This window comes from Pollachius pollachius, assembly GCF_949987615.1.
Source record: "Pollachius pollachius genome assembly, contig: scaffold_33, whole genome shotgun sequence".
Lineage (NCBI taxonomy): Eukaryota > Metazoa > Chordata > Actinopteri > Gadiformes > Gadidae > Pollachius > Pollachius pollachius.
Window position 1 is genome coordinate 128,999 of NW_027641407.1, and position 15,159 is coordinate 144,157.

The 15,159-nt window shown below is 46.3% G+C and overlaps 1 protein-coding gene across 4 annotated transcripts; it reads left to right on the forward strand.

Moving 5' to 3' along the window:
• Nucleotides 1–206: 206 nt before the first annotated feature.
• LOC307091620 (targeting protein for Xklp2-like) lies at nucleotides 207–11,156 on the forward strand. Of its 4 annotated transcripts, XM_079759260.1 has the most exons (18): nucleotides 207–305; nucleotides 529–639; nucleotides 1,205–1,336; nucleotides 1,753–1,876; nucleotides 2,252–2,374; nucleotides 2,552–2,596; nucleotides 3,993–4,079; nucleotides 4,516–4,625; nucleotides 4,910–5,055; nucleotides 5,354–5,531; nucleotides 7,451–7,589; nucleotides 7,930–8,149; nucleotides 9,016–9,111; nucleotides 9,236–9,409; nucleotides 9,694–9,840; nucleotides 9,945–10,056; nucleotides 10,255–10,442; nucleotides 10,709–11,156. In XM_079759260.1, the coding sequence occupies exons 2-18, from the start codon at nucleotides 546–548 to the stop codon at nucleotides 10,817–10,819; spliced, it is 2,226 nt and encodes a 741-aa protein (XP_079615386.1). In that variant the 5' UTR covers nucleotides 207–305; nucleotides 529–545; the 3' UTR covers nucleotides 10,820–11,156. The 4 variants fall into 4 exon arrangements, with proteins under 4 accessions (XP_079615386.1, XP_079615383.1, XP_079615384.1 ...); XM_079759257.1 differs by lacking the exon at nucleotides 2,552–2,596; XM_079759258.1 differs by lacking the exon at nucleotides 2,552–2,596 and having other exon boundaries at nucleotides 10,276–10,442.
• The last annotated feature ends 4,003 nt before the right edge of the window (nucleotides 11,157–15,159 follow it).

Sequence of the window (15,159 nt, forward strand, 5' to 3'; positions counted from 1 at the left end):
TTGTGCAAGACAGAATGGGAAGGTATCAACTAATCATAAGCACATTAATGTTTATGATCTACAGCAAGAAATATCCCAGGAGGACGTCACGTCCTCCTCGTCTTAAAGTTTCACTGTCACGTGACATTATACTTCCTGTCGCTGCGCCTCAAACCAGCCAATAGAAGTGAGAGCATCACGGGTGAGACGTTACTGATTGGGCGGTTTAAAAAGGTGGTCATTTGAACGTAAACGTTAATGTCCTCATTTTGAGACAAGACTTGTACTGCATCGGTCACCAACATTCGCTGGATTAGTCGTTTTAGGTAAGGTTTAAACGTTGTTTTTGATTCAAAATGTTGTCGTTGGGGGTTAATTTCAGTAGTGCTTTCTAAAATTCCTAGTTTAGAGCAGGGCCATGATATTGCCTCTCATCTTAAGCTAATACAGAAAACGAATAGCATCGGGTCTACGAAGAGTTGTATTGTAAAGGTGTGTTAAACATGTCCAAAGCATGTCTCCAACTCAATCAGCGTCGCTCTCATATAGGACGGTTAAAACAGAACATGGAGCAGGACCACAGCTGGGAATACGACGCCCCGTCGCACGTCGTGGACTTCAAGGATCTTGACAGAACGGACACCTCCGACCACTGGTTCGGTGAGTCCACTTTATTCACTTGTTTAATTTGAGTGGTCTTCAAAGCAGCCATCTGGTTCGGTGAGTCCACTTTATTCACCGTAGTGTCATCAGAGCAGCCACTGGTTCCTCTCAGTCCACTTTATTCACCGTAGTGTCTTCAGATCAGCCATCTGGGTTGTGTAGTATTGCGAAGGCCGCGCAGAGAAGGGTTTATCGGTGTGTTTTGTGTCGTGTGTTTCACGTCTTGTTTCGTTCAACTTTAACCCCCTGCCAAACGTTACATTGGGTCGTTTGTGTTTGTATATATTATTATTATATACTACCTGTGATGCACAAGCTGTTGTAACCAATTGTGTCAAAAGGCGTCCATCGCCTCTTGTTCGGCGGCTCCCATCTCTCCCACCCACTACCTACATTTCAGACATTCCTTTGGTCGCTTTTTTTAAATTGTTTTTGAATCTCCCACATTTTGTTTGAGCAAAGTATTGTGTACTCTGTTTGTTAATTCACATCTGAATTAGAATATTTAACTGTAATTTGAAGGTGAAACAATGGCCTATCAATCCTGATTTCTGACTCTTAGAACAACGGGCCAGTGGGTCTGAGGCGCAGCTGGCCACTCCGCTCAACAGAGGCCAGCAGTTCGGTGGAGCCAGTAAAGGTAACCTTCCTAAAGCCATCGTCTGCCCCTATGTGGATGCGGAGGTCGACCCTGGTACGTTGTGATCCCAACCAAGTCCTTATTGTAGTTATATGAGAATTCATTCTCTGTATGTGTTTTAGTCCTTTAGTAGAGGCTTAATTGTTTCCAAAGTATCCAAAGACTTGCAATCAGTACATTCCTGTCATCCAGAGGACCCTGCAATAAGACCTAGTGCTATTAGTAGTTGCATGCTATATGTATTTGATGGCAATCCTATAAATTCCATACAGGGTTGGTAGGACATGGCAGTTCAATTAAATAAATGTATATCCCAATCAGAAATCGTACTTGCTATATCAGCCGATGCTCAAGTTCAGGCCTCGGGAATGACAATCCACCTGCGCAAGGTCACGCCCCATGTCGTTGCCTGATGACAATATCAGGGTTAGGGTTAACCCAACCAATGTCTGGATGTATTCCTGGTCTAGTACCCAGCACCGACGCCGCACCTCCATCTAACATAATCACTTCCTGGGGTCCGAGACAACCTCCCAATCGGAACGCCGCCCGCGGGCCCGCCGCCCAGACCAATCCTTCTGCTCAGCCACGCAGGTTTGTTGCGGTTCTGCTTGTATGAAGTAACAGGTTAGCCAGCAGAGATGTAAATGGCTTCAATCTGGTAGACGTCGTTGATCAAAACCATTTTCCGTGCATTCTTGTGGCCAAAGTGGTCAGGATTTATTCACATTTCATCCAGACGTCACAACACTATTGCCAACGTCATCCCATCATGGAGGTGAGCTTTGGATCTTGACAATGAATTTGGCTGATTATTGAAGCCTGCGAGACTACGCACCTACCTGTATAGAATGCCGTGCTCCACTGGGCCACACAAACATTATTCTACCCTACAAACTACAGTAAAATCTGTTTATCTTAACCATGCGGATGTCCATTAATGTTTGGTTCTCTCCTCTCTCCATGAAGGGTGTCTAAGAGGAAAGAGGCCAGCGCTCCAGCTGAAACCACCAGCGCTCCAGCTGAAACCACCAGCGCTCCAGTGGAGTCCACCAGCGCTGTGGTCGTTCCCCCTGTGAAAAAACAAAAAAGGTGGGTAGCTTTAAAATACATGTCAGAAAAATACATGACTTCTACCAGGGTACGGTCATCTTTTGTTCTGTACCAACGATTGCCGTTTAGTAGTACTTGTGTATGCTTTGAGATTTAAACAACAATTTGAACTTCCAATCTTGATTCCCGTTTGCCTCTGTTGACCACCATTTGCAGCATGTTGTCCACTGTGTTTGTAAGGCAGCAGACTCTACGAAGAAGGCAAGTCTTATTCTTCTGACACGATGAGGATGCACTGAGACTGTTTTTATTTTACTGAACATCATGCTCCTGATCTAGATGCCAATGTCTTTATCTGTAACAGTCATAACTAGGGATTGGGATCGAAACCCGGTTCTATCAAGGACCCGGGTCCACTTTTTTCAAAACCCAAAATTCATTAACGTTTAGGCTTATCAATACCACTATCGAGTCCCGTCGTTCGTTTATTTATTTTTTGTCCCGTTGGTCTTGTAACGTAATGTTGTGTCCCTCGAGTTGCCTCACAGCATTTAAATCAAATCAATCCAATCACTGCATCGTGTCCACCAATGTTTTTGAATGGAATTGTAAGCAAACAGGTATTACAAGTGAAGTCTGGCCGTTAACTTTGCTCGCGAGGATGACTGAACGGGCGAAAAGGGCAAAAATCATTTATTGTAAAGGGGGGAACACAACCTCAATGGCCAAGCACAGTAGCATTGTGCATCAAATAAAGACCAAATGCAGAACCTTCGACTGTCTCCGAGTTGAAAAGACTCCTGTCTCCTCCTTCTCCTGTCGCACCGCAGACGGGCCCGTCTTAATCATCCACTCAAACTACGAGCGGTAATCGCACACAGACATTGTCGCTAGTCCCGTCAGTTAAAAATAGTACTCAATTGTGAAATCGGTGTTGTAATCTGCAGCATACAAGCTAGTTATCTTAAAAAGTAAATAAAGTTTCAGATGTGCTGAGTGATGTGTTGAGGGTGGCTCAGTAAAACGACTGTTATCATGATGCGTTCAAATGTAACAGTAAATTGACTTTATGGTGAGAAACATGAGTAATACTGTATAACTCATGTTTCTGTATTACTAATACAGTTGTATTAGTGCTCTAATCATTTTAGTATATATAATTAAAACTACTGATGTCAATATTTATTTAAGAATTACATATTTAATTTAAAATACAATTATTTTCTTTCCTAAATATTTTCCTCATCACTAAAAATGCGTTGTATTTCCACCAATTCATCGAAAAGTATAGATAAAGACTTGGATCGTTAAGGAGTATCGAATGGTATTGATATCAATAAATATTGATGATTCCCATCCCTAGTCATAACAACGTTTCATTTATATCAAATTCCTATGGTGGTATTGGACTGTATCACTTGTGAAAGACCAATCTCTGTGCATCCCTAAGGACTGATATCCACATGCATAAAGCCTTGTCCCTCTGCACCTTTTGGGAAGCACACTTTGGTCTGTTTACTGCGTTGGTTGTCTGTGTGCACTGGGTGTACAACCCAAAATAAACTCTAATAGCTAGATATTCATTGTTAAAGTTCCATTTCCAATTGTGACATGCTGTGTTCAATTGCATTCAGCTCTGTTTTGCTTCCTCCTCCAGAAGCTCGGCCGGCCGCCCTGCTCCTAGGCTGAGCGGTAACCTCCGCAGGAGCTGCAGGCCGCAGACGGCCGCCACCAGCAGCCCACTGTGAGTCAGCCCTCTTCAATGTGACTCCCAGTATGTCCCCTTCAGGGTTGAACGCGTGCCATGTTTGGGTGGGGCTGCCCCTGTTGGTTCTGGCTCACAGGATGGCGCTCGATGGGACCTAACTGATCCGTCCCTATAAGTGGTTGTGGTAGCAGACCCTGCCACCTAAGAGTCTTTGCGGGACTCCTCTGCTGAGACCCAGTTCATCAGCGAGTTGTGACATGGAACAGGGAGATCAGTCATCTGGACGTGTGCTGCCTCACCATCAGACTTGACTCGGGCTGAAGCTGCTTAAACCAGTCACTAAACGCACCACAACGGTGTAGTCAAGAGACACAGAATGTCTGCTGAAATGGTGTAAATGCGATGTTCCTTGACCGCCAGAGGGCTTGGGTCTGCAACGGGGTTCTGACGTCTGCTCTGTGTTCCCCTGAAGGCCCAACAGCACCGAGGCCCTCGAGCTGGAGCGCATCAAGACTCTGCAGAGTGAGGTGGCAGCGCACCGGCGGCAGAACGAGGCCAGCTACAAGGCAGCGCTCGCTGGCGGTAGGCGTCCCTGGGGCTGAAACCACTGATCTGGGATTAGATGGATCCCCCACTCGGGAGGAACTTGTGCTTCATTGGTGTAATTTTATGGCAGAAGCAAGGGCTGGGCGAGATGTAAAAATTAAATCGGGTGAAAAATTTAAGTATCATTATATTATGATTTTAAAATGACTATATATCCTTGCACTTTATTCAATATATTGAACCTCATCTGGAGTGGGGTACTACATCTTGTTGTAATATATTTAGGCTTGAAATCCCCCCCCCCCCCCCCACTCCTTCAGATCACCTACCAAAGAGGCTGGTTCTGTCCACCACCATTCCCAAGGAGTTCCACTTCTCGACTGACGCTCGTGTCAGGCCCGGCTCTAGCACCGCCAGCGACCAAGGCAACTTCCAGGCCCAGCTCCGAAAACACCCGTCCTCTCCGGTAAGAGCAGTAGGTTTTCTTGTGCTAGGGCCTGAACGATAGAAAGTTGGATATTTAGGTTTTCTATCATTTTCAACAATCTATTCAGATAGTAGGCTGATTTCACAAAGCACTCCTTCGACTCTTCGAACTTGATCTTGATTTAGATCGAAAAATGAGGAGCAAGTTTTACGGACTCGTCATCGGCAAAATGATATTTGCCCTTGTCCGCTCATTGTCTTCAACCTGGCAACCTGTGGGACCTTGGGAGATCCCCGTTATGAGCTGTTGTGACGACGGGACACTACTTGTGTTGCAGTCCAAGGGGCCGAAGGGGCCTACGATGCCCAGGCCCTTCAACCTCTCCGCGGGTAGCAAGCGCAGGGCGGAGGACGCCACCACCCAGCCCTACGTCCCCATCGCCGAGCAGATCGCCGCCTTCCAGAGACGCACCCCCGACCGCTACCACCTGCGCAGCCGGCAGATGCAAGGGAGAGGTGGGTGGATCAACATTAGGTGTGGCGTGCTGGAGGCGTGGGTGGATGGTCCCGTTTGCTTTTAAGACGTAGCCAATGTGATACAGCTGGTTATGGGGATTATTGATGAGTCATGGCGTGTTGTGAGGTCAGCACTCACACTGGACTACCGCTAATGAACAAGCTCCTCCCCACCCATTGCTGTAGCCCTTCTGTGCCCTGGCTGGCTGCCATTTGTTTCACTGTATTGAATCAGGGTTTCCCCTAGGAAGGAGTTGCAGCAGCGGAGGTCAAATGTTATGTTTTTCACGAGCAAATCTTTTTGTGTGCTCGCAAAGCGCACCCTGCCGGGAGGTTTCTATGTGTCTGCTGACAACATACATACAGTACATTTGTGCACAGTAATGAGCAGGGGAAATAAGGATAGATTGAACATATTACAAGTATAATCTTTAAAACCATTATTTACATTTATTCAACAAAAAATATTTTTCAATAACCACCCTATACAGTAAAATCACATAACCCAAATACTACAACAATCGAAAAGGTCTGTGCCTCAAACCAATGCATCTTCCCCCTCCCTCCCCTCTACCCATCACAAAGGTTGTAGTAGGACCATGAAGAGGCCATACCTCTATTGAACAAGTTTTGGGGCTCTAGAGTCAATAATGGCGACGCTATTGAAATTGTTGCTAAATAAAAGATCCTCAAAAATAAGAAGATACATTTTTCAAAACTAAAGGTTGTAGTAGGACCATAAAGAGGCCATGCCTCTATGGAACAAGTTTTGGGGCTCTAGAGTCAATAATGGCGACGCTACTGAAATTGTTGCTAAAAAAATGTATATTGACATTTTTGCTAAAAAGAAATTCCTTAAAAATAAGTAGAGATATATTTTTCAAAACTTAAGGTTTCCGTAAGACAAAAAAGGGCCCATGCATATGGAAAACGTTTTGGGGATCTAGAGTCCATAATGGCAACGCTATTGAAATTGTTCCTAAATAAAAAATCCTCAAATAAGAAGAGATATATTTTTCAAAACTAAAGGTTGTAGTAGGACCATGAAGAGGCCATGCCTCCATGGAACGATTTTTTTTGGGCTCTAGAGTCAATAATGGCGATGCTATTGAAATTGTACCATTGTGGTTGTTTTCAGTTTTGCACTTTGCAGACGGTCGCTAAGCTCGTGGCTGAAAGCCGACAGCTCATAGAAGCCAATGCAATTCACCGTTCACTAAAGACGGTTCGTTTGGATGAAAGCAATGTTGTAGCTGGTTCTCTGGGTTACTACACTCAATTGTGACTCAACGATGTTTCACTGATCTATTGAACCGCAAACTCTGAATCTGCGGAAGTTCCGTTTATGCTTTGCTCACAGGTGAATTGACCGGGATATGAAGTGTCCGTAGCGCAAAATAACATTTGTTTCTAAAGAGAAGACGGAGCTCTCCTCTCCGTTTATATGCTTTACTCAGGTGTGTGAATTGACCTTGATATGACGCGTCTGTAGCGCAAAATAATATAACATTAGTTTTTTAAAGAGATAAGGAGCTCTCCTCTTCTCGCCGTTTATATGCTTTACTCACAAGTGTGTGAATTGACCTGGATATGAAGCGCATGTCCAGCGTCCGTAGTGCACGGAATCGTCCGTAGCGCATGGATTCGTAACTTAAAGACCCCATAACATTCGTAATTTAAAGAGATAAGCTGAAGCTCTTCTCTCGTTAAAAAAAAAAAGAAATTCAGCAGCGGCGGTCATATATGCACCTAGCAGCGGCGTACCACCGCTGCTAGGTGCATATGGGGTGAACACTGTTGAATACAATAGTCATGTTGGCTTGGACCCCAGCCTCACTCTACGTCATGTTGGCTTGGATTAAACACGGGTTTGTCCCGGTAGTGGAGCTCATGGTTTGGTTGTGTCTTGTGCCTCCCAGGTCCGTCCCAAGTGAAGGGGGAGCATCTGAAGATCACCCAGCCCCACACCCCCCAGCTGATGACCGGCCAGCGCAGCCGGCCCACCCTGACCAAGAGCCACGCCGAGCTGGAGGACGAAGAGGTCGAGAAGATGCAGAAGTACGTCCTCGGAGCAAAAGTCCATCCGCTATTTCTAACTAGCAATTGGTTTTTGTATTCCTCCCCTTGGGTGACATGTTTGAGGGGCAGGAAACGGCGGCTTGATGTGTAGGAAGGGCAAAGAGGTGACTGCTGCACTTCAATCTGGCGTAGTGTGCACCGGACTGTCGCTGGGTTGGGGGTCCCATCCGCTCAGGGTTAGCTAGGCCCTGGGCCCCGCTAACCACGTCCCCTTGTAACAACATGAGCGTGTTACTCCCCAGAGCCTCTAGGGCGTCCAGGTAGGGACTATGGCACCACGGGGGGAAATCTAAAGGCAGAACTCCTTCTGCTCCTCTAGGTTCCAGTTCAAGGCCCTGGAGCTGAACAGGAAGATCCTGGAGGGCGCGCTGAACCCCAAGAAGCCGGCGGCCAAGGAGCCCACGCGGACCCAGAGCTTCGAGCTGCAGGTGGACCAGCGGCTGCAGCAGCGGCAGGCGGCCCGCAAGCCCGAGGAAGAGGAGAGGCCTGTGGTGTTCCACCCCCGGCCGCGGCCAACACGCCTCCTGGCGGAGGTGGTGGTGAGTGATTTAAAGGGGTCCTATTATGGCCCTTCTACCAGATCAAACAAATGAAAAATAAAGGGTTGTTAAGCACATTATTCTTTCTCCTACTTTTATGAGTATCACAACCCCTATGTGAAACCCCCAGTTGACAGTTAGACGGCTATGTGAGGGCTCTGCCTTTGGAAAAGCATAAAACGGAGATGTCCCTTCACAACAAAAAAACGGCTTCGAACTTTGAGATTATTTGTTAGCACTTTGAGATAATTAGTTTGATCCAAAACTTTACTTGATGAGAGTAGCAAAATCGAACTGTCCTTCTGACTGATTGTGAATCATCCGACCCTCTCCCGTTGACTCCCAGCTAAAGTACAACGTCACCTCGTACCGGGGGTAAAGGAAAGCCCCTACGGGATTCACAACAAGCCGTTTCTAGGCAGCTCAGTAACAGATTTGCGGTATTAATTGACTCCCTCTTGTGGCCGCTTTGTGGTATGGTATCTTTGCCAACCATTTACATACCGAAAAACATATGTAAAGCACAATAGAAGGGAAAAAACAGAAAAGCATAATAGCGCCCCTTAAATAAAAGTCATCGTTAATGACCAGTATCGTGCTGAACAAGATTCAACCAGACTGTTGCCGAACCATGACTTTCAAAAGTGCTTTCTGAGCTGTGTATGTAGTAAAGATTCTTATTTCTAAATGTTGTTGCTTTGATCTAAACCTGCTGCCGCTATGACCTTAGATCATCATGAGCCCACAGTAAAAAATAAATGGCGTCAAGGCAAAGTTTCGGCTCCCAAACGGAGAGTGTGTAAATCTCATAAATCCAAACATTTTAGTTGTGGACAATGTCTGAAATCCCTTTTTTTCCTCCACAGGGAGTCCCAGATAAGAAGGTGGCCCATCCCACAGTCCCAGAGTCCCCAGCCTTCGCCCTGAAGAAGAGGGTCCGCTTGGAACCTAAAGCAGAGGAGGTACACTTTATCGCCTGTTTCATCGGCTTCATTTCAGATTTCTTTTGGCTGAGATGTTTGAATATCTGCTCCACTGCCGTCTGTTGATGAAGGATCTGTGCCTCCCGCTCTTCTCCCCCTCCAGGTGAAGCCCCCCTCTCCGATCAGAGCCCATCCTGTGCCCCACTTCGGCCTGCCCTTCCAGCCACGGTTGCCTGAGAAGAGCCAGGTGGAGTCGTGTCCCTTCTCCTTCGACGTGCGGGAGCAGGAGAGCCGGGTGCTGAAGGAGAAAAAGTTGGAGATGTTGAGAAACGAGGAGGTAGGACTCCCCTGGCATTCTGCTACTCTAAAGAGAGAGGGTTAGGTTTAGGTTAACCCTAACCCTAACCCTTTAAAGAGAGGGGGCTCCTAGTGATGCTTTTGAAGTGGAAGTACTATGTTCATACTGCACACCTTTATTGTCACCTGGGGAGATGGTAATCTGTTAATTTAATAATAAATTGGTTACATTTACACATGCTTTACGTGCACCAATACAAACATAAGTTTGCATACGGTTTTGATTCTTGGGTTGAATGTATTTTTTCCTCGTGGATCCTTCAGGTACCAAAGTTCAAGGCCCAGCCCCTGCCTGACTTCCACGAGGTGAACCTCCCTGAGAGGAAGGTGGTGCTCTCCACCAAGCCGGAGCCCTTCAGGCTGAGGGTGGACGAGAGGGGGGGGGTGAAGACGGACCGCTGGGACAAAATGGTGGGGGGCCTGTAAATACATCTGCTCAACAAGAAATGGTCCCGGAGAGGAGTGCTGTGGGCGGACTGGTCCATCTCTAACTCTGGAGGGTTCTCCTTCTTCAGGTGAAGGAGGAGCAGAAGAGGCAGGTGGAGGCCACCACCTTCAGGGCCCGGCCCAACACAGTGATCCACAAGGAACCCTTCCAGCCCAAGAAGGAGAACCGCTGCGCTGCGGGTAAGTAGGCGCAGATCCTGTGGCGCTCGCACGCCTGGCACAACCTGGAGGCATCACAAATGTACTCTCCTCGGCCTGACCGGGACTTTCTTCGATCCATAAGAAGCATTATTTATTTGGCGGGCGGCAGCACTATAGCTCCAACAGGCAGTGTCCCCCCCACCTGCTGTATTTCACTCCCTTCTCGTCTCCCTGTAGACGACACTAACCATTCCACAGTTCCAGAGGCCTTCCAGCTGTCTACGGAGCGCCGCGCCGTGGAGCGGCAGGAGTTTGAGCGCGCGGCCATGGAGAAGGAGGCGCTCCGAGCCCGCATGGAGGAGCAGCAGCGGCGACTGGCGGAGGAGCGCGAGGTGGAGGAGGTGGCCAGGATGCGCCACGAGCAGGTAAAGGGGAGCACGAGGTGGCGCGGCGGTTTAGGGTGAAGGCTAGTAGGGGATGCTCTGGACCCCTGTGTGTTTGGCCTCTTGGGCATGTGACCGTCGATAGTTTAACTGATGCATTTTTCTTATTTTCTTCTAGTTCATCTTGTAAATAACCAGAATGTCTGTACCTTCAAACTGCCGCTCAGCCTGGGCACTGGACTGTAAATATTACAACGGGACAAAAAGCTTTGAAGTGCTGTTCCTAACTCCTCCCTCTCCCTGTCCAGGTGCACAAGGCGCAACCTGTCAGGAAATACAAACCGGTGGAGGTGAGGAAGTGCGACACTGCGCTCACTGTGCCACAGTCTCCGAAGTTCTCCGACCGTTTCCACTTGTAGAGTTATGGTTGGGCCCTAACCCTGTGCTCTGTTAGAGTTATGGTTGGGCCCTAACCCTCTGCTCTGTTAGAGTTATGGTTGGGCCCTAACCCTGTGCTCTGTTAGAGTTATGGTTGGGCCCTAACCCTCTGCTCTGTTAGAGTTATGGTTGGGCCCTAACCCTGTGCTCTGTTAGAGTTATGGTTGGGCCCTAACCCTGTGCTCTGTTAGAGTTATGGTTGGGCCCTAACCCTCTGCTCTGTTAGAGTTATGGTTGGGCCCTAACCCTTCCCTGTTGTAGCCCTGACCCTTTCCTCTTCTAGTGTACATTTTAAAGTTGTCTTTTGTTTTAAACCTGAACTTGTTTTTCATCCTTTTTTGTTGTAAACTTTAATAAATGTTATTTACAACAAAACGTTCTCTTGCCAGTGTCTTGTTGTAATGTCGATGTGTTTTTTATTTGTTCCCTTTACTAACGTTTAGTTATGGTCGCAAGTACTCATTTGTCAGTTATGGTATTTGGGTCACTATTTAACTGAAAATGGAAGACTACTGCTTCCTAAATTCCAGAGTGATCGAGAAAACAGTGGTGACACTCCCGTTGACTCTGGAAGCTTTTTGCCGCTTAGTTCCAAAAATCCCTTCTACGGCGTTGGACATGATTCATTTCCATTGCTGGCCTTCAAGTAACTTATGAGGTTATTGCTTAAATAGCTACCTCTTGAATTTTCAACTTCATGATGGATCTATGTATCTTCATTTGTGCAGTGTAATTATTGTGTTAATGTAAAACTGACATTAACATGTATGCAATAAGTCAAACAAGTTCTGGGGCATGTGTTTTAATTTATATCAGGTTGTTCCTGGCCCTCTGAACTATTTCTGGACCTGGTGCTGGACAGGGGTTGAGATAAGGTCAGGCTGGATCCGAATCCTCCTGATTCGTCTCACTGGGACCAATTACCAAATCAATCTTTATCTGCATTTTAACTCGTTCACTTGACTCAATGCTCTGAAAGATTTTGCTTTAGGCGGAAATGTGCGGAAATGCACTTGTACTATAGCTGCTTTCGCTATCCACGTTTGAGGTTATAGCCGGTCTAGTAGCAGTTGAATACGCTTTGGGTCATTCAGTTAGTGATTTAAAAAATCTCTTCTAATAGTAATTTTAGCCACATTTGTCGCAGGTCATGGTGTTTTAGGGGTCATGGGTTCCTGACCGGTCCTGTTGCCAGACTCCGTTGGAGGCAAATTTAGAACTAAGTTGGCCCAAAAACTGGACGTGCATTTGCCGAACGATAGGAGCCTGTCTGTGTCTTACCTGCTGTAAGCACGCTGAAAGACACCAGGTGATGGGTAGAGGTGGGGGCCCCAGGTGATGGGTAGAGGTGGAGGCCCCAGGTGATGGTAGAGAGGGGGGGGGGGCCCAAGTGATGGGTAGAGGTGGAGGCCCCAGGTGATGGGTAGAGGTGGAGGCCCCAGGTGATGGGTACAGAGGGGGGGGCCCCAGGTGATGGGTAGAGGTGGGGGCCCCAGGTGATGGGTAGAGGGGGAGGCCCCAGGTGATGGTAGGGGGGGGGGGGGGCAGGTGATGGGTAGAGGTGGGGGCCCCACCTATATTATGTAAGCGTCATCACTGATGAGGCATCTCGTTATAACCAGGACCATGAATGCGCTTTAACCCTACTGTGGGAGTGTGTAGATGACACTGGGGCTGGATGAGGCTGCACACCTGTTGCACATTGAGTAATCAGTATACACAGATAAACCAGCCATCACAACACACATTCAGCGAGGTCTCCTGCATGACAACATGGAGCACCAGGACATGTTCATTAACTACAGACCGCCTTCATCATCTCCACCCTGCATCCTTGTCTGGAGGAGCCCAATAAACGTCACCTAGGTGGAGTGTAGTATGGTCCTTGCTACACCTATGTATCTGGATCAAACCATTTTGCACCCAAGAGGAAAGCTATCTCATTGAAAAGTGAGAAATGTAGAAATCTCACATTATGTCATTTAGTCTAAACAAAATTGAGTTTATACTGCTCTTCAAAATAAGTATTTCTTCTCTGTTTTCAAGATAAGAGTCTCTTCTGCACTTCAAAATAATTTTCTCCTCTGTCTTCAAAATAAGTCTCTTACCGCCCCCCAATGTGTCAGCCAGTTCCTCCTGGTTCATCTCCATCAGACAGAGCTTTGTGATGTCCACCACTCCCTCTATGGCGCGCCTCCTCTGCTCCTCCTTCTTACCATCCACCTCCTCCTCCTCCTCCGTCTGACTCTCTGAGCATTGTGGGTAATCTGGGAATAGAACCCTCCAGAGCTTCTTCAGCTCCTTGTCTAGGAAAGCGTGTGCGTTCTCCTCAGCCCTCTGGAACAGAACAAACATCAAGGAGAACTTTACTCTGAACTAACTGAGACATCAGAAGCATCTGTCCTGGATTCACGTCCCGCTGGTCTAAAGAGGGAAGCCTGGAGACTATTAGCACCACAAGAGATGCTTTCTAATGTTCATATAGAGTTAAAGTCAAATGTCTTGGTGGACATTTACACACCTTGATTAGCTCTGTTTGATGCTGCTGTACAGACTGAGGACTGGTAACCTTTGACCTTTCCCGGTATCTGTGGAGAACACACACACACACACACACACACACGCGCACTCACACACACACACACACACACACACACACACACACACACTTAGATTAGATAGAAATTTCTGTCTGTTTACACAGAAATTCGTCTCGCATTACACATCTCTTCAATCCTCATAGCAAGACATAAAAACAGCACATAAAAAACATTTATACAACATTTAAGAGCCCAAGAGTCCATACACACAGATAAGTCCATAAGAGTCAGGGGTCTAGTCAGATGTCTAAAGGCCATAGATGTCTCTGGGGTGTGTAAAGTGATATTAGGAGTGTGTAGTGTGTATGCATGTGAGATGCATGTGAAGTCTACTTTGCTCTTCTCTGTTGGTTGAGCAATGATACGGAATGAGGGAGAAAAGAGTGTTTGTATTTGTTTCTCCTTTAGCTAGGCATTCTAAAGCGTCTTCCGGACGGCAGGAGCTGATACTCCTTATTTAAGACTAAGAGGGGTCCAAAGCATTCTTGTCTGCCATCCTGAGGATGTATTTAGTGCAATTTTCAAAGAAGTGAACCTCCATTGTGTGGCCCACCAGCTTTGAGCAAATGCTCAGAAGTCTTAGTATCCTGTTTTTTAACTGGACAGAGAGGCCACAGAACCAAACTGCCCCCCCATACTGCAGTATGCTTTATATTGTGGATGTAAAGAATTGATGTAGGATGTCCTTACTGGCTCCAAAGGATCTAAGTGTTCTCAAAACTAAATTCTCTGTTGGACTTTGTTGCAAATGTAATCCACATGATGTGACCAGGAGAAGACACTATCCACATATATCCCTAGATATTTGAAGGATGCTGACTGTTTTATGGGTTTGTCATTAATTATGACTGGAGCAGGTGTGTGTTGAACTGTGCCAAAAAATGACCTCTGTTTTGATGGGATTCATTGTGAGGGCATTTTGCTCTCCCCATGGACCAATCTCTTCACACTCTCATAGCAGAGGTCAGGCTGCATCTCCTCTGTCATCAAAGCCACCAGTATTGGTCAGGGTTACTGATGGTGCAATCGTTGGTATAGATTGTGAAAAGCAGTGGTGAGCTCACACATCCTTGTGGGGCTCCACTTCTCGTTGTGACCAGGGGGAGAGCGTCTTGTTAAGTCTGACCAGCTGTTGCCTACAGATGAGGAAAGAGTGGTACCAATGAATAAGGTATGGATTGATGTTCAACTGTTGCATTTTGGAGAGAAGTAAATCCAGTTTGATGGTATTGACAGCGGAGGAGTAGTCAATAAACAATACTCTAGCACAGGAATTTTCAAAGTATGAGAGAGTGAGCCCCCCCTCAGAGAACAAATTTCAGCTGAGCACCCCCCCTAACAAAAACTTCTAAATCCCTGTGTTTTGAAAGATCTTTTGATTATCATACACACTTTAAACATCTCTGATCATATCTTAAACATCTCTGATCGTATTTTACATATTTTAAATATCTCTGATCATATTATTGAAACATTTTAAAGATATTTATGAAACATTTAACATATTTTTGAAACATTTTAAACATATTTTTGAAACATTCTAATCATCTTTGTGCGTTTTTAATTACATTTCTGAACACATTTTAACATCTTTATCTAAGCATGTTTTTGCTTAACTTTTTTAAAATGCATTTGAACAGCTTAATCTGTAAACTGCCAGTTTAGCCTCCTCTTTAGCTCACCTCTACTTTAGTGGGAGCAATGAGTTTGCGTTTGACTTT

Excerpts from the sequence above, each read along its gene's own strand:
- LOC307091620 (XM_079759260.1), top strand. The coding sequence starts at position 546 with ATGGAGCAGGACCACAGCTGGGAATACGACGCCCCGTCGCACGTCGTG. Across the intron at positions 1,337-1,752 it reads GGATGCGGAGGTCGACCCTG|TACCCAGCACCGACGCCGCA; the intron begins GTACGTTGTGAT and ends TTCCTGGTCTAG. Across the intron at positions 10,443-10,708 it reads CCAGGATGCGCCACGAGCAG|GTGCACAAGGCGCAACCTGT; the intron begins GTAAAGGGGAGC and ends CTCCCTGTCCAG.